Source organism: Bos mutus, chromosome 8 (assembly GCF_027580195.1).
Source record: "Bos mutus isolate GX-2022 chromosome 8, NWIPB_WYAK_1.1, whole genome shotgun sequence".
In the NCBI taxonomy this organism is placed as follows: Eukaryota; Metazoa; Chordata; class Mammalia; order Artiodactyla; family Bovidae; genus Bos; species Bos mutus.
Window position 1 is genome coordinate 110,763,653 of NC_091624.1, and position 23,645 is coordinate 110,787,297.

General features: G+C 42.3%; 1 protein-coding gene across 1 annotated transcript in view; it reads left to right on the forward strand.

The window, feature by feature from the left end:
* LOC102270938 (DExD/H-box helicase 60) overlaps window positions 1-23,645 on the forward strand; it is a 135,120-nt gene that overhangs the window by 79,769 nt on the left and 31,706 nt on the right. The window contains 10 exon segments of the mRNA XM_070374953.1: window positions 1,722-1,746; window positions 6,435-6,584; window positions 7,288-7,436; window positions 9,069-9,218; window positions 11,906-12,025; window positions 12,934-13,044; window positions 18,854-18,954; window positions 20,030-20,172; window positions 20,271-20,351; window positions 20,354-20,399. Coding sequence (XP_070231054.1) covers window positions 1,722-1,746; window positions 6,435-6,584; window positions 7,288-7,436; window positions 9,069-9,218; window positions 11,906-12,025; window positions 12,934-13,044; window positions 18,854-18,954; window positions 20,030-20,172; window positions 20,271-20,351; window positions 20,354-20,399 — 1,076 coding nt within the window.

The following is a 23,645-nucleotide window of genomic DNA, read 5'->3' on the forward strand; positions in this document are numbered from 1 at the left end:
ACTGAAAAGAAAGAAGAAAGAAGAATGTTGTTAAAAAACGAAATGGGTCTAGACAAAGATTAATTTGGTGAAAACAAACTAGTGCTGTTTGGCAGGCTTTAAAAACATTGTTAATACTCCATAATTACATTTGGGCCTTAGGAAGCATCACTGAGAATAAAGCTAGTGGAGGTGATGGAATTCCAGTTGAGCTATTTAAAATCCTAAAAGATGATGCTGTTAAGTACTGCAGTCAATATGTCACCAAATTTGGAAAACTCAGCAGTGGCCACAGGACTGGAAAAGGTCAGTTTTCATTCCAATCCCAAAGAAAGGCAATGCCAAAGAATGTTCAAATTACCGCCCAATTGCACTCACCTTACACGCTAACAAAGTAATGCTCAAAATTCTCCAAGCCAGGCTTCAAAAGTATGTGAAACGTGAAATTCCAGATGTTCAAGCTGGATTTAGAAAAGGCAGAGGAACCAGAGATCAAATTGCCAATATCTGCTGGATCATCAAAACAGTTCCAGAAAATCATCTGGTTTTGCTTTACTGACTATGCCAAAGCCTTTGACTGTGTGGATCACAATAAACTGTGGAAAATTGTGAAAGAGATGGGAATACCAGACCACCTTACCTGCCTCCTGAGAAATCTGTATGCAGGTCAGGAAGCAATAGTTAGAACTGGACATGGAACAACAGACTGGTTCCAAATCAGGAAAAGAATATGTCAAGGCTGTATATCGTCACCCTGATAATTTAACTTATATGCAGAGTACGTCATACAAAAATGCTGGGCTGGATGAAGCACAAGCTGGAATCAGGATTGCCAGGAGAAATATAAATAACTTCAGATACACAGATGACACCAACCTTATGGCAGAAAGTGAAGAACTAAAGACCTTCTTGATGAAAGTGAAAGAGGAGAGTGAAAAAGGTGCCTAAAACTCAACATTCAGAAAACGAAGATCATGACATCCACTCCTTTCACTTCATGGCAAATAGATGGGGAAACAATGGAGATAGTGAGAGGCTTTATTTTCTTGGGCTCCAAAATCACTGCAGCCGTGAAATTAAAAGATGCTTGCTCCTTGGAAGAAAGGCTATGATCAACTTAGACAGCATATTAAAAACAGAGACATTACTTTGCTGACAAAGGTCCATCTAGTCAAAGCTATGGTTTTTCCAGTAGTCATGTATGGATATGAGAGTTGGACTATAAAGAAAGCTGAGCACCTAAGAATTGATGCTTTTGAACTGTGGTGTTGGAGAAGACTCTTGAGAGTCCCTCGGACTGCAAGGAGATCCAACCGGTCCATCCTAAAGGAAATCAGTCCTGAATATTCATTGGAAGGACTGATGCTGAAGCTGAAATTCCAATTCTCTGGTCACCTGATGTGAAGAGCTGACTCATTGGAAAAGACCCTGATGCTGGGAAAGATTGATGGCAGGAGAAGAACAGGATGACAGAGGATTAGATGGTTGGATGGCATCACCAACTTGGTGGACACGAGTTTGAGCAAGCTCCAGAAGTTGGTGATGGACAGGGAAGCCTCGTGTGCTGTAGTCCATGGGATTGCGAAGAGTCAGACACAACTGAGTGAGTGAACTGAATTACACTAGTGTATTTTTTTTTTTACTTAGAAATATATTGTAACAATATTATCTTCAATATATGATTTTCTATAATTGGAGAGTAATGGAATGTTTTATTTATGTGATTTGCCTTCCTTTCGCAGAATGAAAAGAACATTGAGAATGCTTGTAAGGCACTGATGGAGGAACTGGAGGAATGCCAAGCTTTAGCTTTAGGACGTCTTTTTGGAAATTTAAAATGGAAAACTATGATGGAAGAAGTACTGAAGCTTTAAAAAAGGCTTCTTATTTGAATGAATTGTTTAATTATTAAGAAATATGCAATAATAGTAGAGTTTCCGTATACATCTCACTCAGCTTTCCCTAAAGTCAACATCTAATATAATGAAGGCACATTTGTCAAACTGGGAAATTAATATCACTATAATGGTAAAGAATGCACCTGCCAATTCAGGAGACACAAGAGACATGGGTTCTATCCCTGGGTGGACAAGATTCCCTGGAGGAGGAACTGACAACCCACTCCAGGATTCCTGCCTGGGAAATTGCATGGACAGAGCAGCCTGGTGGGCTACAGTCCATGGGGTTGCAAAGAGTTGGACATGACTGAGCACACACACACACACACACAAAATAATATTAACTAACAGACAAATATATTAATAATAGACTTTAATAGACCACTTTTGCTGATTGTCAAAAAATTCTAAAATTTTATTTATTTAAAAATTTATTTTTATGGATGTGTGATAGCTCTCTAATGCTGAATATTTAATTGTTTGAAAACTGGCTTTAACAAAAAACTTGAATGTCTTGGAGCATAAATCTTTGTACACATTTTGTATAGCTCACTAACCTACATACCTGGAACTTGAATAGTCAATCCAAAAGTATCAACATGCTTATGGTAATCATTCAGTTCAGTTCAGTTCAGTCGCTCAGTCATGTCCGACTCTTTGTGACCCTATGAATTGCAGCACACCAGGCCTCTCTGTACATCAACAACTCCGGGAGTCCACCCAAACCCATGTCCATCGAGTTGATGATGCCCTCCAGCCATCTCATCCTCTGTTGTCCCCTTCTCCTCCTGCCCCCAATCCCTCCCAGCATCATGGTCTTTTCCAATGAGTCAACTCTTCACATGAGGTGGCCAAAGTATTGGAGTTTCAGATTTAGCATCAGACCTTCCAATGAACACCCAGGACTGATTTCCTTTAGGATGGACTGGTTGGACCTCCTTGAAGTCCAAGGGACTCTCAAGAGTCTTCTCCAACACCACAGTTCAAAAGCATCATATTGCTAAATGTCTTTGCAGTAACTCTGTACCTATTTGTCCTCCTTGGCAAAATGGAAGAGTTATCCTGTGATCCACAGACTTACCCTGTGATTTCCAGTGCTGCTGCTGCTGCTAAGTCGCTTCAGTCGTGTCCGACTCTGTGCAACCCCATAGACGGCAGCCCACCAGGCTCCCCCGTCCCTGGGATTCTCCAGGCAAGAACACTGGAGTGGGTTGCCATTTCCTTCTCCAGATTTCCAGTGCTATTAACCTTAAGATATACTTTGCTAATTTGAAAGTAAAAATATGCTATCTCATCATCTTTATTACTAAAGAGGTTGGACACTTTTATCAATATTTGTCTTTCTTTTGTAAATTATCTACTCATCTCTTACTAAAGGCTTACATACTTTCTTATTGAGAAAGAAGCTTCAGTCAGACATGACTGAAGCTCACTTACTTCAGTCATGTCTGACTCTTTTCAACCCCGTGGACTGTAGCCTGCCAGGCTCCTCTGTCCATGGGATTTCCCAGGCAAGAGTACTGAAGTGATTTGCCATGCCAAGTATTATTACCCCTTTTATTGATGAACAATGAAGTCTCAGAGAGGGCCCAATAGCAAAGATAGAACACATTCATAAGCAAATTAAAATCCATTCCTCATTGCTTATATGTGGAATCTAAAATACAACACTGATGAACTTACCTAGAAAACAGAAACAGACTCACCAACATAGAGAACAGGCTTCTGGGTGCCATGGGGGAGAGTGGGAGGGATGGGGTGGAAGTTTAGGATTAGTAGATATGAACTCAAAATGGATTAAAGATCTAAACATAAGACCAGAAACTATAAAACTCCTAGAGGAGAACATAGGCAAAACACTCTCTAACATAAATCACAGCAGGATCCTCTATGACCCACCTCCCAGAATATTGGAAATAAAAGCAAAAATAAACAAATGGGACCTAATTAAAATTAAAAGCTTCTGCACAACAAAGGAAACTATAAGCAAAGTGAAAAGACAGCCTTCAGAATGGGAGAAAATAATAGCAAATGAAGCAACTGACAAACAACTAATCTCAAAAATACACAAGCAACTCCTGCAGCTCAATTCCAGAGAAATAAATGACCCAATCAAAAAATGGGCCAAAGAACTAAATAGACATTTCTCCAAAGAAGACATACAGATGGCTAACAAACACATGAAAAGATGCTCAACATCACTCATTATCAGAGAAATGCAAATTAAAACCACAATGAGGTACCATTTCATGCCAGTCAGAATGGCTGTGATCCAAAAGTCTACAAGCAATAAATGCTGGAGAGTGTGTGGAGAAAAGGGAACCATCGTACACTGTTGGTGGGAATGCAAACTAGTACAGCCACTATGGAGAACAGTGTGGAGATTCCTTAAAAAACTGGAAATAGAACTGCCTTATGACCCAGCAATCCCACTGCTGGGCATACACACAGAGGAAACCAGAATTGAAAGAGACACGTGTACCCCAGTGTTCATTGCAGCACTGTTTATAATAGCCAGGACATGGAAGCAACCTAGATGTCCATCAGCAGATGAATGGATAAGAAAGCTGTGGTACATATACACAATGGAATATTACTCAGCCATTAAAAAGAATACAGTTGAATCAGTGCTAATGAAGTGGATGAAACTGGAGCCTATTATACAGAATGAAGTAAGCCAGAAAGAAAAACACCAATACAGTATACTAACGCATATATATGGAATTTAGAAAAATGGTAACGATAACCCTGTATGTGAGACAGCAAAAGAGACATAGATGTATAGAACAGTCTTTTGGACTCTGTGGGAGAGGGAGAGGGTGGGATGATTTGGGAGAGTGGCATTGAAACATGTATAATATCATATAAGAAACGAATCGCCAGTCCAGGTTTGATGCAGGATACAGGAAGCTTGGGGCTGGTGCACTGGGATGACCCAGAGGGATGTACGGGGTGGGGGGTGGGAGGGGGGTTCAGGGTGGGAACACATGGCACCCGTGGCGGATGCATGTTGATGTATGGCAAAACCAATACAATATTGTAAAGTAATTAGCCTCCAATTAAAATAAATAAATTTAAATTAAAAAAAGTAGATACGAACTAGTATATGTAGGGTGGATAAACAGCAAGGTCCTGCTGTTGAGCACAGGGAACTATAGTCAGTATCCAGTGATAAACCATAATGGAAAAGAATGTATTTGTAGCTGAGTCACTGCTCTACAGGAGAAATTAGCACAACATTATAAATCAACTACACTTCAATAAAAAATTAAAATCGATTCCCAGAGTTGACAGCTATTTAGAGAATCGTGGGCATGGAAGGGGACCCACAGGGCAGCTGGACTCCCAAGAAGAGCCTGTCATCTGTCTCTGAGGTGTGAAGAGAAAACATTTCTCTTTGGGCAAAACTCCCGCCGCGTTTGCCTGGCATGCTGAGTTTCTATGTGCTACTTTACAACTGCCACAGTAGACAGGAGAAACGAAAAGCAGAGGTAGAAAGAAGCAGATGAGGGAGAGACACAGCTGGGTAGAGACATGCAAGTTGGTGGCAGATGACATGACCAGGGGCCAGTACGCCACCAACTGACTGTTCTTCCGAGTGAATCTCACTGATCTGTTTTGATCGTCTCCACACGTGAATCCACGAAGCACATGGTCACTCCCCGACATTCTATACTAACTTCCATCCTACCTGCAAAGTCAGTCTTTCCTGAGGACCTTGCCACAGCAAAAAGCACAAGGCTTGGTCTCTGGCATCGCTCTAATTAAGAGGCTGTGTCAGGATTTGCAGATGGTGGCTGTGAAAGAGAGCAGGATTAGCAGTGGCTTACTCCCTGGGGCAGCGGGGGCTGCAAGGAGAATCCATGTTAAAGCTCTTTTGTAGCCTTTATAGCATTGGTAAGTGTTTGGTAATGTTTGTAAATAAAGTGTAGGTTGATTGGAAGAAAGAGGGGATCAAAACAGCCCTAAATGTGAAGTATGAAAAAGCCAGCTGTGGGGAGGAAGAGAGAGTATGTCTGTGACCTAAAAACAGGAGAGGAATTAGCCAAGTCTGGGTCCAGTGGGGTTACAGACCCGTTGAATTAAAGGCTTTAATGTTTACACCACATATTTATGTCTGGTCACTGTTAGGATTCAATACATCTTGCCAAGTTTTAGCCAGATTGTTAAAGTTATCTCAGTATTTTTCTTTGAATATAGTAGAGAAGGCATGGAAATACTAATTGGAGAAAGATTTGTGTTCCTCTGAACTTAGACCAATTTGGGTTTTAATGACCTTATTTTTGTCATGAACTACAAGATTTTTCTTTTTCTCCAACACTTACATGGCTACCTCTCAATTATCCATGGAGGGTGATGGAGTGTATATAGCTGCATTTTAATTTTATTGAGTTTTCTGTATTCCAAAACCTCCATTAATTCTGAGTAAATAGTGAGTTTAATTGGGACAGGTTGACTGGCCAAGTGACTAATCTTGGATAATCAAACATTTGTTATTTTTGATAGCCTTTTAAAACAGTTTTGTCGTATATTCTTTACCAAGGTGAAACCACGAAGACTTAAGTATAGCTGTGCAGATGGTGAAAAGGATCTGCTCTGTGATGGAAAAATACCCAGAGCTTCGGCAGGAGGCAGACCGGCAACTCATAGCCAGGTGCCTGCGGTGTTCAGGGTTCAAGGAGCTGGCGAGTTCTTTGCATCCAGTGCGTGATGTTTTCAGAAGAGCTCCATTTTAATAGAGCAGCTGTTAGGTGTACAGAAAGTGTCTTGTACAGTCACCTCCTGGCAGACTTTTTCTATTGAAAATACTAGCTTCAAGTTCTTAATCATTATTAGTAATCCAGATGCCCCAACCTGAAAAGTGAAAGTGAAAGTGAAGTCGCTCAGTCGTGTCCAACTCTTTGCGACTCCATGGACTGTAGCCTACCAGGCTTCTCCATCCATGGGATTTTCCAAGCAAGAGTACTAGAGTGGGGTGCCATTTCCTTCTCCAAGTAACCTAGAACTGGAACATTTTACAAATGCTTCTCTGGACAAGCAAATTGAATATTAGATAGTCTCTGCAGACCCTTAAAACTAGTCCTGTGTTTAATTCTAGGAGAACACTAAAAGCTATATTGTGATTGTTCAGTTGTCTTTGTATCAGATTGTAGCTCAAGTACTGTGATGGGTATTTGAAAATCTTGATGTCTGCTATTTACTCTTAGTTAAGATAATGATTTAGATGGTAGAAGATTTTTTCAATAAATACTTCAAAATTTCAAAGATGGTAAAATGCTTTTCTGATAAAAATTAGTTTTCAGTCATTTTATTTTAAAAATAAAATAAATAATTTTGATCACTTAAATGATGTTAAAGTTTAAAATCACTTTCAAGTTGGGCTTTTAAACTAATACAGGTCACAGGAAAGGGCATAAAAGAGAAGAAAAAGGACAAATACTCACAGTGGGCCTTGGGCCAGCCCGGTTTTAGCTGCAGTTCATGGGCCACCATCTGGTGCATGAAGAGAGGAAAGATCCAGACCCCAGAGTTCAGGACTTTGTTCCTGACAACTGGCAGGTAATGCCTGAATTTTCTATTGTATAATTAAATCTGATCTCAGAAGCTACTCATGATTGTAGTTCTTCATATCATGTTTGGCATGAAATTCTTAATATTGAATCATGTCATTTAAAACTGCCACAGGAAATGTCAAATGTGAACTTTTTCCCACTTAAAGAAAGTGAATTTTCCATATCATCCACTTTTGTAAGTGGACCATCTTCTTGGAGGTGTTCTGGTGGATTCACATGTGTGTCTTTGAAGTTCCGACTGTATCATATGGAGCAGCCTCCAAGGTTCCCCTGAGTCAGTAGGGTTCCTGTGTAAATACAGAAAAGTGTACAGAGATTCAGGGAGGTTAAACAGTATAGACAGTCATTTAGGTATTTACAGCCGATATCTGGGACCATAGTAACTGCTTTTCTATAAATATGTGTAAGAATAATATTGATGGATATAAAATTAGGAATAAAAGGACGCGTTTCTGCATTGGTCCAACCTTATGAATTAAACATGCTTACCTACAAGAGAGCCATTTCAGAGGTTCACTCTCACAGGCTGTCTCACCAGCATCCGACTTTGTCCTCCTTGTGTTGGTGCTGGCAGTGCTGGTCGCCCACAGGCTCTCTGCTGCTGCTTGGAGCGGGGCCCAGGTCCTTCCTGCCTGAGGGCAGGCCTGGGGCTGCCGAGGGCTTCCAGGAATCCTACAGACACCACACTGCTGATGCTGCCTTCGCTCTGAGGTGCAGCCCAGAGTGGACTTGGATTCAGATAGCGAGTAGGGTGGGCTTTGGAGGACTATTGTGTCTTCTGCCCATCACATGGTCTCTCTATCCTTTGATGAGTCATCATTTTGATGAATGAAAGTGCAGGCTGAAGGATGAGAATCTGTTTTAATGAAGGACCCACAGGCCCTCTAAAGTAGGGCCATTCTTCTTTTTACAAAGGAGAAGATAAGTAGTAAAATGCTAATTATTGATTTTTTTTTTCTATTCAGCTACTTTTTCACCCTCACAAAAATACATATTCTTAGGTCTTCATTTCTCTAAGCCAAGGTGCACTTAATGACAAGTCATCAGACTTGTTCTGACTCAGTCTCCATTTTTCACACAAAGCCCACCTTTGTATGCTCAAAAGCACTGTGGTCCTCTCTGCTGGGAGAGGCAGTGAGCTCCTCACAAGTTCTCTAGGATCTCTTGGCGTGTTTTCAGCTCCCAACCACTGCTTTGCGGCACAGTGTTACTGGCCCAAGCTCGCTCTGCTTGCGGCAAGTCAGTAAGTCGGGAGGCAAGTTGTTGGGATAAGAATTTTAATCAGAAAGCCAGCAGACCCAGAAGACGGCAGACTAGTGTCTCAGAAAACCATCTCCCTCAGTTCCAGTTCAGACTCCTTTTACACACAAGAGGTGGGGGGGGGGGCCATGACCAATTGCCAAGAAGGACCACACTGGTGGCTGGTTGACAGTTGCTCTTAATGGTCGCTTGCTTGGGGGAGGGGCCCAGTGTGGCACCGACCCCCAAGGGAAACAAGCTGCTAGAGCCCACACCTGCCCTGGTGGCATTAGAAGGGAATTATGAGGGGGGTGTCTTCACGTACTGGTTTTGCTGTTGCTGCACCTGGTGCTGACGTGACAGTGCTCTGAATCTGCAGCAAGAGCTCCTGGACATCATGGACAAGAACAAGTCTGCAGTTATCTCAGCCCCAAAGTCCTCTGGGAAGACCTAAGCCTCCTACTACTGCATGGAGAGGGTGCTGCATGAGGGCAATGAGGGGGTGGTCGTGTATGCGGCCCCCACCAAGGTACATCCCAGGGCTGGGGGTTGTTCCCAGGTGACAAGGGGGTGCTCGTGGATGTGGCCCTGACTAAGGTAACAATAAAGTAAGTTTTCTCATTTACTCCTGAACCTCCTTTTTAGAAATAAGCCCATGGTCATCTGGTAGATTACTCCACTTTATTTTTTTTCCATTTTATTTTTTCAATTTTTATTGAGGTAAAATTGACATGTAACATATTAATTTTGGGTATACACCATAAAGGTCAGTAATGGTGTATATTGTGACGTGATCACTACAATAATTCTAGTTACCATGAATCACCTCATACAGTTATACCTTTTTCCCCCTTGTGATGAGAACTTTGGACTACACTCTTGGCAGCTTTCAGGTACACAATGTTGTTCAGGTATACAGTGTTATTAGGAATAGTCACTATTACATCCAGGACTGACTTACAACTGGAATTTTGTACCTTTTGACCCCTTCCCACTTTCCCCTGCCCCGCCCCCCCCCCACCATCTGCACCAACCACCAGTCTGTTCTGTTCCGTGAGTGTTACTTTATCTTCTGTGCTTTCTCCTTCCAGTTTGAGAGCCTAAAGTAACACTCTCCTTGGAGGGTTGTGAGGGAGAGTCTGGACTTGCAGCCTTTTCATTCAGCTTTTTGCTGTAACTGAGCGAGGCACCTCCATTTTGCTGGGCAGTGTGGAGTCACTAAGGACCCCACATCACCTCTGCCCTCCATGGGGAGTATCTAGTCTGCTCTCGGGCGTCAGTTCCTGGCCTGTTCCTCACGCCCAGTGGTTTTGCCATATTTGTTTTATGGCTAGAACCACCTAAAGTAAAACTTAACAACAAAATCTTTGTTATTTAGATGAAAGTTTGATTTCCAGGAAGTATAAGTTTGCATATCCTCATTTACAACCCCTTGTTTTTAATGTGATTACTCTTAAGAAAGGCAGAGTTAGTTGACATAACTTTGATTCTACAGATTAAAATGAGATCTCACTCCATTTTATTGATGTTTATAGGAAAATGTAGTGTTGAGTGACTTAGGGTCAGACTCAGAACCAGATTGATCAACATGTTAAATGAAATTAGCACTTTAGTTTTTACTGTAGCTTTCCATTTTTCACACTTGTGAAAGCAGTAAGTGTTCATAGTAAGAAATTAATAAAAAATACATCAAGAAAAATTAAGCTTGCCGGAAGTGGAATTGGTAATTCAACACAGTACATATTCCTTTTCTAAAAGTTTTAGAAAACAAAAGTGTAGAAGCCAAATTACTCTTCTAAAAGTTTAAATCTATTTTTATTCCCTCTGGAAGTGTATGGAAGTATATATTCTATTATTTTTTAACAACATTCCTATGATTTTAAAATTTTATTTCCATGCTGATAAAAAATTTCCATCTCATATTAAATCTGAATTTCTGTGATTACTGACCGGAGAGTCTTCCCATATGATTTCTGGGCATTGATGTTTCTTTATTCATGAGCTACTTGTTCATGAAATCTGCCCATTTTCTTTTTCTTTTAGTGAAGGGGAATTCCCTTTTTATGATTGGCCAGAACTGTATGTAATAAGTATATTTCTTTTTCTCTCCAAATTATAATCAATATACCTGTGTCATTTTGTCTTTTTACTATCTTGCAACTGTATTAATGGTATTTTGTTAATATTTGTGTAGTCAGATTTATCAGTATTTCCATTTAGCTTTGCCATGTGTGTGCTCAAATATATGAAAATATGTGAAATTGTTCACTTTCTAGTATCTTTATGCTTATGTTTTAAAGTTTACATTTTAATCTAGGTGAAACTTTCTAGGGGCATAAAGTATGAAGTAGAGAGATATGTGTGGGTTTGCACATACTCAGATTCCACTGGCTGCCACCTGCCTGGTCTGGGGTGAGGATCCCTCACAGATGGAGGTCTGGAGGCCACCCCCAAATACAAGGACCACATGTCCACCCCACAGCCCACCTCGGCCATTCTCCTAAATAGACTCACGGCTTCTCTCCAAGCCTTGATTGCCCAGGGAGCAGCTGTTTGTTTCTCGTGTGTGGCAACACTTTCTGTTTCTGTCTCTGATGAAGCCATTTTTCCCATTTTACTTTAGGTTGCGGCTATGACCAAGGTTCAGGCGTAGTCACACAGCTGGTAGACAGCCTGTGGGTCGGTGTATGAGGGCAACGGGAGGAGAAAGAGGTGATGAAGCCCCTGCCCCCGCCCCCAGCAGCACGTGTTTTCAGACAGAGCCTGTTTTTCTCTGAGGTTTTACCGGTGCTCTGTCACATGATTCAGTTCAGTCTCTCAGTCATGTCTGACTCTTTACAACCTCATGGACCACAGCACGTCAGGCTTCCCTGTCCATCACCTGTTCCTGGAGCTTGCTCAAACTCATGTCCATTCAGTCAGTGATATTCAACCATTTGATCCTGTGTCATCCCCTTCTCCTGTCTTCAATCTTTCCCAGCATCAGGGTCTTTTCCAATGAGTCAGTTCTTCTCATCAGGTGGCCAAAGTGTTGAAGTTCCAGCTTCAGCATCAGTTCTTCCAATGAACTTTGGGACTGATTTCCTTTAGGATGGACTGGTTTGATCTCTTTGCAGTCCAAGGGACTCTCAAGAGTCTTCTCCAACACCATAATTCAAAAACATCAATTCTTCAAATCTGTCACATGATAAACGAATCTCTTTCTTTATCAATCAGGCCCTTCTCAATTAAGCGGCAGCAACCGTTGAGAATCGTTTTAACAAAAATCTGCCAAATAGGGAAAGTCTGTGTGGTGTTTTCACCTGGGACTATTGTCATGATGCCCCGAACTCTCAGGTAGGACGCACGCTAACTAATGTCTTGGTTACTGACGTACATGATAGCACTCAGAAGTCTGTCTCAGTAGAAGTGCGGTACCTCCCCAAGGTTTTGTACAAGTAATTTTCTTGAATTTACAAAAGGCATCATCTGGTTTATAAGTGGATTGAAAATGATCTGAAAAACCCCATAGTATAAAAAGTAAAAGCTCCGATTTCCATTCAGAATAACTGTTTCTTGATCTTTCTTGATGAGAAGGATGCTCGTCATGGTTTCAAATGTTATATTTATGGATGCACTTCTGGTGTTAAATAAATCAAACAGTTTTCCTCCTTACTGAACTCACAGAAAATTGTTAAAGCTAAACAAACATCCTGTCCCAACTTCCATAATTGTTTATTTATTTTTTTAAGATTTTTTTTTGATGTGGACCATTTTTAAAGTCTTTATTGAATGTGTTGCAATATTGCTTCTGTTTTGTTTTGTTTTTTTTTGGCTGTGAGGCATATGGGATCTTAGATCCCTCACCAGGGATCAAACTTACACCACCTGCATTGGAAGGTGAAGTCTTAACCACTAGACCACCAGAGAAGTTACCCCATCATTGTTAATTTTTAATAAACATTTTTCAACCTAAACTGAACCTCAGGGTCAGATTTTGAAGAAATAAATCTGTGACAATTAACTCCTTCTATTGTTATTACCTTGATTGCTCATAAATAAGAATTTAAACTTCAAATCTGATATTTTACCATTTAGACCTACAAAAATTGCAGTTTCATAGTATTCAGAAAAATACATTGCAGCTGTAGTGAAATGTTCTCTGAAACAGTATCATATTTGAGCTATTAGCAACTCCATTTAGGAGTTTTAACTCTCTCTTTTATATTCTTAGAAGCACATCTGTATGTGGCAAGTGCTCAAAGTGTTCTTGTTTGCGCGTGCTCATCACAGTGCCTGCCTGCTTTGAAATTCTGCTGCTGGCTCCGTACCACCAGCTGTGGGTGAAAAGGATCAGATACATCAGATTTGATGAGGTAGGCTTGGGGTCGTTTCTGTGGGTTGGTTTCCTGGTTGCGTCAGCGCTACACTGAAGAAGTTTGCTGCTTCACGGCTTTGTCGTCTGTGTGGAGTTTCTGTTGGGTGGCGGGGGACACTGGCCTCTCTGTGAACCACACCAGTCTGTCTTCAGGCTCCATTTTCCTGTTCTGGCTTAGGACTGGGTATCTGTGTCTGTGGGCCTCTGGAAGGCACAGGAGCTGTCTGTGGTGATCACGGTTTCAGGGAAGCAGAACTAACCACCAGGACATAGGTGTTCCTGGGCAGAGATTCCAAAATCCAATATTTGATCCCTAAAGCAAAGAATTGGGCCTCTAGCAAGGATGTCAGTTACATGAGTTATCTTTTCACTTGTGATGCCAGCAGGAAACCAACGACATACCCAAAACAGAACAGCGCAAGAAGAGCATTTTCCAAAGGTGTGTGTATAGTAGGGAGGGGGCACTGTGAGGTTAGTGCAGGAATGCCGGGCAAGGAGCCCACCACTTTCCCTAAGGGGACGAGGCAAAGATGTGGTCCTTGAGGCCCACAGGGAGGTTCTGTGTGTGCTGGCCACTTGGGGAGGGCAGCTGCCTTAGTGAGGGTGGCGGGGGGTGGGGGTGGGCGGGCAGGAGGGCACAGCTGGCTCAGGGCAACCTGCCAGGAAGACAGCTGGTGGCACTAAGATCTCATCCTCATTCCCCTCAGGTCTCTTGCCCAGGCTCTCATTTGGCCAAATCCGATGGACCTAGAGAACCCCAGAACCCTTTTGAAGTAGCCTCAGTTTCCCAAGGCAGAGAGAGCAGGATGGAAAATAGACATTTATAGGGCAAATGAAGGGTGCTGAGAACGTTTTTATAGCAGAGTAAGAGTATTTATTCAGAGAGGCTTACAGCATTATAGAAGAATTCTGCTCTAAGGGGCTTTCGGCTTAAAGGGGAAATGATAATAAGCCTGTATTTCACTTAACTTTTCTTGTGTGAACTAGGAGCCACCAAGAAGGCTGTACTTTTGATTTGTTTGAAGCTGACTTCTTGTGTTTATTTCTGCTCAATCTGTATACACTGCATCTTGAAGGCCTTGAATATTCACATTTGCAAAACATCCAACAGCTTTGTCTTTGCACTTCAGTGCCTTGAACTGTCGGAGAAGGCAACGGCAACCCACTCCAGTACTCTTGCCTGGAAAATCCCATGGACGGAGGAGCCTGGAAGGCTGCAGTCCATGTGGTCGCTGAGGGTCGGACACAACTGAGTGACTTCACTTTCACTTTTCACTTTCATGCATTGGAGAAGGAAACGGTAACCCACTCCAGTGTTCTTGCCTGGAGAATCCCAGGGACAGGGGAGCCTGGTGTGTTGCCGTCTATGGGGTCACATAGAGTCGGACACGACTGAAGTGACTTAGAGCAACTTAGCAGTAGCAGCCTTGAACTGTACTCTCATTTCCAAGCTCTGAAATAAAGTGACATGGGGTACCTCAGCTTCCATAGTTTATGTAAGGGTAAAGCTGGAGGTCTTTGGAGACTGATGGCTCTTCTGGCAGAGTCAGGGAAGAGTGCCATGTGTACTTGTAAGGCCACCATTCAGCTGAGTGGTGTGTTATCTGACTGTGTGTGGTCAGTCCCTCAGTCGTGTCTGACTCTTTGCCACTCCATGGACTATAGCCTGCCAGGCTCCTCTGTCCATGGGATTTCTCAGGCAAGAGTAGTGGAGTGGGTTGCCATGCCCTCCTCCAGGGGGTTTTCCCAACCAGGGATCAAACCCGTGTCTCTTGTGCCTCCTGTACTGGCAGGTGGATTCTTCACCATTGTGCTACCTGGGAAGTCAATAATAAATAGAATTCTCCAGGGAAGAATACTGGAGTTGGTAGCCATTCCCTTTTCCAGGGGATCTTCCTAACTCTGGGATCGAACTTGGGTCTCTTGTGCCTCCTACATTGCAGGCAGGTTCTTTACCATCTGAGCTACCAAACCAAATGGGCAAGGGATTTAAAAAAAATTATCTAATAACTGTGATAGTAAGTCCTTTCCAGTTGATTGCCAGGTGTCAGTGTAATCTGTTTAAAGGAAACCACTGTGAGATGAAGTATTTCCTGCCATATCATAGACAAGGGTGTCACAGCCTTCAGCTATTTTGGCCCTCCAAATGTGACTTTCTGAGCCCCGAGGGTGCCCAGGAAGAACAGTGCACGCTATCTGGCAGCCATGGAGCTGCCACCACTCCCTATGGTAAACAAGGAACTAAGGATGTGAATAATCAAATCACAGGGCAGTGGCCCTGGATAGCTGAGATGCGTATGAAAGGGATGATTTCAGTGAGCCCAGGCTCTTGCATCTTCCCATACACAGAAAAGTGCATTTCCTTAATGAGATATCTCATCTTCCCTCAGTTCAGTTCGGTTCAGTGACTCAAGTCATATTTGACTCTTTGCGACCCCATGGACTACAGGACGTGTTCCCTAATTAGCAATAATCTTTTGATTTTCAGACTACCTGGCCCTTGTTGCAAGCTTCTATATTACCTGACTTCCCACCCTCCCCTCCCCTCCCTGTCTCCTCAGAGCAGTTCTCTCAGGGTCACTTGAGACGCTGTCTCCTGGACTTGAAGCCCTAAAAATTCCCACCAAATGAAACATAACTCTCAACATGTTTAGCTTTTAACTAAAACTTGTGTCCTGTGATTTGATTATTCACATCCTTATTTCCTTGCTCACCATAGGGAGTGGTGGCAGCTCCATGGCTGACAGATAGCAGGTATTGTTGTTCCAGGGCGTCCTCAGGGCTCAGAAATTCACATTTGGATGGCAAAAATAGATGAAAACTTATATTTTATAAGTTGACACCACTTCTGAGGATCTTCCCTAAGTCTAGTTCCATTTGCTTTATCAGGTCAAAGGGCATTCATGAATTCAGCAAGTATAGAAGCAGTGTCTCCACAACGCCAGGCACTATGGGTGTGGGAATGCCCAGGTGTGAGCCACAGGATCACTGGGCCAAAGGATCAGACAGCTGAGCATAGTGCGACTGTGGCAGCCCACTTCCCTGCATATGGTGGTGAGAAGGGGCCGCCTGTCTGACTGTGGTGATGGCCAGGTGGGGGATGGGTGCAGCCTGAGGGCAGCTCTGCAGTGCTGGTGGGAAGAGTCTTCCAGTGGGTAACACTGAGCTGAACTCTACAAGTCCAAAAGCAGGTTAAAGCATTCTAAGCAGAGGGAACAATGTATGTGGAAGCTCTGGGGTAGGAAATTTGTGTTCAGGCGACAAAGCAAAGTCCAGTGTGTCTGGAGAGAAGTAAGCGCATGAAGGGAGAGGGGCTGGAATGAGGCTAGAGAGCCGGCTGGTGGGGGTGGTAACCCCCAACACAATGTTCGCCCTGTTCAGGAGTTTGTATTTTGTTCCGCATGTAGTGGGAAGATATTGAGAAAATGTAACTGGGGACATGGCCTGATTGAGTTCATCCTCGAGACGTGTCTGTTGGCTATGACGTGAAGAGTGCAGGGGTGGGCCCAGGGGAGCTGGGAGGTCAGCCAGAAGGATATTGTGGATGACCTGGGGGCCATGGAAGTGGAGAAAATGCTTAGATTTGAAAGATATTTTGGAAAGTGAGTTACAGAGGAATTATTGATGGATTGGTTATGGGAATTAAAAGAAAGTGTGTGTTAGGATTTTGTGTTGGCTGAATTTGTCAGTGTTTATATAAACTTGGCATGGTTGGCAAATATGAAACCATGTATGATGATGATTCAAGCTTCCAGGTCTTATTTTCATCTGCTAATTATTTTTTAAATACCAAAATTTATTTAAAACATAAACTCTACATGTGAGTACAAAAATCTGCTATTTTTAAATCAACTGGAAAGTTATTTAACTTATTCAGTCTAAATAATCTAAACTAAAACAACAAACAAAAGCCATTCACCAACTTCTCCCACACACACTTCTTATAACTACATATGTGTTCTGTATATATTTGAGGTTGTTTGTGTATATGTGTTTTAAGATTTCACATGTGAAATTATTGTTTGTCTTTTTACGTCTGACTTATTGATTTATTTCTCTTAGCATAATGCCCTTGACGTCCTTCCATGATCACAGATGGGAAGATTTCATTCTTTTTTTATAGTTAAATAATATTCCATTCTATGTATACACACTACAGTTTCTTTACCCATACATTCATCCTTCAGTGAACACTTGGGCTGCTTACTATCTTGGCTGTTATACATAGTGCTGCAATAAACATGGGGGATGTATATATCCTTTTGTTTTCTTTGGATAAATACCCAGAAGTGGAATTGCTGGATCATATGGCAGTTCTATTTTTAGTTTATTGAAGAGGAACTAAAAAGCCTCTTGATGAAGGTGAAAGAGGAGAGTGAAAAAGTTGGCTTAAAACTCAACATTCAGAAAACGAAGATCATGGCATCCGGTCCCATCACTTCATGGGAAATAGATGGGGAAACAGTGGAAATAGTGTCAGACTTAATTTTTTTGGGCTCCAAAATCACTGCAGATGGTGATTGCAGCCATGAAATTAAAAGACACTTACTCCTTGGAAGGAAAGTTATGACCAACCTAGATAGCATATTCAAAAGCAGAGACATTACTTTGCCAACAAAGGTCCGTCTAGTCAAGGCTATGGTTTTTCCTGTGGTCATGTATGGATGTGAGAGTTGGACTGTGAAGAAAGCTGAGCACTGAAGAATTGATGCTTTTGAACTGTGGTGTTGGAGAAGACTCTTGAGAGTCCCTTGGACTGCAAGGAGATCCAACCAGTCCATTCTGAAGGAGATCAGCCCTGGGATTTCTTTGGAAGCAATGATGCTGAAGCTGAAACTCCAGTACTTTGGCCACCTCATGCGAAGAGTTGACTCATTGGAAAAGACTCTGATGCTGGGAGGGATTGGGGCAGGAGGAGAAGGGGACGACAGAGGATGAGATGGTTGGATGGCATCACTGACTCGATGGACGTGAGTCTGAGTGATCTCCGGGAGTTGGTGCTGGACAGGGAGGCCTGGCGTGCTGCGATTCATGGGGTCACAAAGAGTTGGACACGACTGAGCGACTGAACTGAACTGAGCTGAACTGAGGAGCCTCTGGTACTGTTCTGAATAGCTGTAACCATCTCACATTCCCACTAACAGTGTACAAGGGTTCCTGTTTCACCATACCCTCGCCGACAATATTTTTTTAAATGTGTTTGTTTACTTAGTCTCAGAGTAATGGACATTCAGGTTGCTTTTTAAAATATTTTTGTTTATTTTATATTTTTAGTTTTTGGCTGTGCTGGGTCTTCACTGCTGCATGGGCTCTTCTCTAGTTGCGACAAGTGGGGCTTCGCTCTAGTTGTGGTGCGCAGGCTTCTCATTGCAGTGGCTTCTCTTGTTGTGGAGCATGGGCTCTGGGGCGTGAGGGCTTCATTTGTGGCACATGGGCTCAGTAGTTGCAGCTCCTGGTCTCTAGAGCACAGACTTAATTGATGTGGTGTGCAGGCTTAGTTGTGCCATGGCTTGTGGGATCTTCCTGGATCAGGGATTGAACCTGTGTCTCCTGGATTAGCAGGTAGATTCTTTACCACTGAGCCACCAGGGAAGCCTCCAGCCAACAGATTTTATTTGTGTTCTTTTTGGTGGTGGCTGTTCTGACAGGTGTGAGTGATATCTCATGTGGTTTTGATTTTCATTTCTCAATGATGGGTAAAGTTGAGCATCTTTTCATGTAACTATTGGCCATCTGTTTGTTTCCTTTGGAAAGACATCTTTCAGACCTCCTGCTCAGTTTTAATGGAGCATTTTTGTCTTTAATAGGTCCACAGTCTTGGTGGGGAAATTGGAGCAGAAATCTGGGAGCATCTCCTCATTATCCGCTGCCCCTTCCTGGCCCTTTCCACCACCATCAGCAACTCGGAGCATCTGACTTGAGTAGGCCTGAGCTTCGGTCTAGATAGAATACTTACCTGTTTTGAATGTTTGAATGTTATCTTTTCTATATGTGTTCTGGAAAGTTCCATAACCACCTGATGAATCTCTTACCTTATCTCTGAATATTCAGGGAATAAACTCACCCCTCCTGGCAGGTGCTGAGCAAGGCCATGCTCTGTAAAGGAAAAAACCAAGGGTTCCCCCAGCCAGATCTTCAGTTGAGTAGGAAATTTCCCTTGTATCTCAAAAAAGGCTCACCAGAAGTGATTGATTTATTTTTCTTTTTCTCTGTCCTTTTGCAAAGAAATAAAATTAAAAGAGTATAGTGGCTCCCCTGGTGGCCCAGACAGTAAAGGATCTGTCTGCAATGCAAGAGATCCAGTTTCGATCCCTGGGTCAGGAAGATCCCCTGAAGAAAGGATAGGCTACCCACTCCAGTATTCTTGCCTGGAGAATCCCATGGACAGAGGAACCTGGTGGGCTAGAGTCTGTGGGGTCGCAAAGAGTCAGACACTTTGATTGAGCAACAAACACACACATGTATTGACACAGTCTGCCATGGACCTTGAGACTGCTTATGTTGTCCCGGTTTGCATATGTTGTCCCGGTTTGCAGATGTTTAGAAAGATAGGGAAGCCTTATTAGTTGAAAGCTCCATATCATTTTTCCACTGTGCTAGATCTTTGCCCACTAACAACAATTATAGCAAAGACTGATTTGCCAAGTGCCTTTCTAAGTACTTTGCATATGTTGATTTGTCTTAGATGGCCAAAAACCTTTATGATTTATTATTTTAATTGCTGCTGTTAGATAGTTTTCTGACTGCTATTATTATTTCCTTTTAAATATGAAAAACAAGGCACAGAGAGATTTTGTGATTCAACAGAAAGTCTTAGCCCATGGTAAGGAGGCTGGGATTCAATCTTAGGTCATCTGGCTCTAGGGCCTATTCATTTATGTGCAAGTTTTAAGGCACATACAATTTTCTGTATTTTGAAGTACTTGATATTTCAGGAAGTGTTTCCATGTTCTGTCTAAGTAATATGTAATTTAAATTTTAAGGTGGCTACAATCTGTAAAATGGTACTGGAAACAAGCAGACGGTATGATTGAAAAAAGCATTGCTTCTACAAGAAATGCCAGCTGCCGTGCCAATTCCCACAAAAATTACTTGCTGATGAAGCAGTCATATAAAGTGAGACTTGGTAGGTTTGACACATTCATAGGAATTTTGTCTCTTCCTTTCAAGTTATCCCATCATTGTGTGTCCATTCATTGGGAAATTCTTGCTCTTCGCTTCCAGTGCTCTATGAAAAGACCTGCAATGACTTAGAGAAATACATATGTTCAGTGAGCAATCGTGAAATTTCCTTTGACTATTTTCACTGTGTGCTGCATTGACAACGGACCATGTGAGTGATACTTCTGCTGTGTTTTTTCTGAGCAAAGGTTATTATTTATGTCATATTGCAGAGCTGCCTGGGTGGTACTCATCAGAATTACAGAATCAGTACTTTTAACAGATATTTAATCTGAGTTTTAAAAGTAACAAGAATAACTTCCCAGTTTTTATCTATTCCTTAATGGTGTTCAGTTCAGTTCAGTTGAGTCACTCAGTTGTGTCCGACTCTTTGTGACCCCATGAATTGCAGCACGCCAGGCCTCCCTGTCCATCACCAACTCCCAGAGTTCACCCAGACTCACGTCCATCAAGTCAGTGATGCCATCCAGCCATCTCATCCTCTGTCGTCCCCTTCTCCTCCTGCCCCCAATCCCTCCCAGCATCAGAGTCTTTTTCAATGAGTCAACTCTTTGCATGAGGTGGCCAAAGTACTGGAGTTTCAGCTTCAGCATCATTGCTTCCAAAGAAATCCCAGGGCTGATCTCCTTCAGAATGGACTGGTTGGATCTCCTTGCAGTCCAAGGGACTCTCAAGAGTCTTCTCCAACACCACAGTTCAAAAGCATCAATTCTTCGGCGCTCAGCCTTCTTCACAGTCCAACTCTCACATCCATACATGACCACAGGAAAAACCATAGCCTTGACTAGACCAAACTTTGTTGGCAAAGTAATGTCTCTGCTTTTGAATATGCTATCTAGGTTGGTCATAACTTTCCTTCCAAGGAGTAAGTGTCTTTTAATTTCATGGCTTCAGTAACCATCTGCAGTGATTTTGGAGCCCAGAAAAATAAAGTCTGACACTATTTCCACTGTTTCCCCATCTATTTCCCATGAAGTGATGGGACCGGATGCCATGATCTTCGTTTTCTGAATGTTGAGTTTTAAGCCAACTTTTTCACTCTCCTCTTTCACTTTCATCAAGAGGCTTTTGAGTTCCTCTTCACTTTCTGCCATAAGGGTGGTGTCATCTGCATATCTGAGGTTATTGATATTTCTCCTGGCAATCTTGATTCCAGCTTGTGCTTCATCCAGCCCAGCATTTCTCATGATGTACTCTGCATATAAGTTAAATAAGCAGGGTGACAATATACAGCCTTGACATACTTCTTTTCCTATTTGGAACCAGTCTGTTGTTCCATGTCCAGTTCTAACTGTTGCTTCCTGACCTGCATACAGATTTCTTAAGAGGCAGTTCAGGTGGTCAGGTATTTCCATCTCTTCCAGAATTTTCCACAGTTTATTGTGATCCACACAGTCAAAGGCTTTGGCATAGTCAATGAAGCAGAAATAGATGTTTTTCTGGAACTCTCTTGCTCTTTTGATGATCCAGCGGATGTTGGCAGTTTGATCTCTGGTTCCTCTGCCTTTTCTAAAACCAGCTTGAACATCTGGAAATGCCTCTGCAAAACTTAAAAATGACTGAACACTTAACCTGAAATTTTTTGGGTTGATTTTTCTTTATTCTTAGATGTTATCTTTGCCCATTTCCCTTCTTCTCAGCACCCATGTCCATCTATCCACCTTTTTGGACACTGTCTCTTCTCTTAGTGCAGCTACAACTTTGTGTGGACAGTGTCTCATACATGTGAGAATTTGATCACTGTGAATTAGGTTAGACAAGGAAAAGGTGCTTTTTACTGACATAGCAATCACAGTGTGATGTTTTGGTAGTAAATCAGTAAGGTGGAAGTCTTAAGGAGACCTCATTTGGGGCTCTGGGGTTTGAGTGGAGGAAGATTTCTTAATTTTCCTTTTCCATTCTATTCTGAGGATGGCCCATTAAAGCTTTGGTTGCCTCTCAAAGTGATAATTAGGCAATAGTTTTCCTTCCTTCCAAGACTGAACAAGTTAAATATACTCTAAATTCTGTTGTCAGGTGAAGCCTTGTAGTCTGACAGTTTTTAAGCCACATGCAGTTTTCTTTAGTTACAATAGTTGATGTCATAGGGAGTAGTTTCAAGTTCTGCCTGAATGACGTATCTGGATCAGAAACCTATCTTAGGTAAATAAATAGGATAATTCTGATCCTTCTGAGCCTGTGATGGCTTTCTCTTGCAAACAGCCAAAGGCACAGCTCCTTGGTCAGGCTTCTGAGGTCTTTCAGGACCCAGCCCCAAGTGCTTCTGCTCATCTACTTGATGGATTTTACTGGACGCCCTCATGGTTTATCTGTAAACTGGAGTGTTTCACCACAGATGCACAGTACCAGTCATCCAGACCCTGTTCAATTTTGATGGCTCTTCAAGTGGGCCTTAGAAAGCATCACTATGAACAAAGCTAGTGGAGGTGATAGAATTCCAGTTGAGCTATTCCAAATCCTGAAAGATGATGCTGTGAAAGTGCTGCACTCAATATGCCAGCAAATTTGGAAAACTCAGCAGTGGCCACAGGACTGGAAAAGGTCAGTTTTCATTCCAATCCCAAAGAAAGGCAATGCCAAAGAATGCTCAAACTACTGCACAATTGCATTCATCTCACACGCTAGTAAAGTAACGCTCAAAATTCTCCAAGCCAGGCTTCAGCAATATGTGAACCTTGAACTTCCTGATGTTCAAGCTGATTTTAGAAAAGGCAGAGGAACCAGAGATCAAATTGCCAACATCTGCTGGATCATGGAAAAAGCAAGAGAGTTCCAGAAAAACATCTATTTCTGCTTTATTGACTATGCCAAAGCCTTTGACTGTGTGGATCACAATAAACTGTGGAAAATTCTGGAAGAGATGGGAATACCAAACCACCTGATCTGCCTCTTGAGAAATCTGTATGCAGGTCAGGAAGCAACAGTTAGAACTGGACATGGAACAACAGATTGATTCCAAAGAGGAAAAGGAGTACGTCAAGGCTGTATATTGTCACCCTGCTTATTTAACTTATATGCAGAGTACATCATGAGAAACTCTGGACTGGAAGAAACACAAGCTGGAATCAAGATTACTGGGAGAAATATCAATAACCTCAGATATGCAGATGACACCACCCTTATGGCAGAAAGTGAAGAGGAACTCAAAAGCCTCTTGATGAAAGTGAAAGTGGAGAGTAAAAAAGTTGGCCTAAAGCTCAACATTCAGAAAATGAAGATCATGGCATCCGGTCCCATCACTTCATGGGAAATAGATGGGGAAACAGTGGAAATAGTGTCAGACTTTATTTTTGGGGGCTCCAAAATTACTGCAGATGGTTACTGAAGCCATGAAATTAAAAGACACTTACTCCTTGGAAGGAAAGTTATGACCAACCTAGATAGCATATTCAAAAGCAGAGACATTACTTTGCTAAC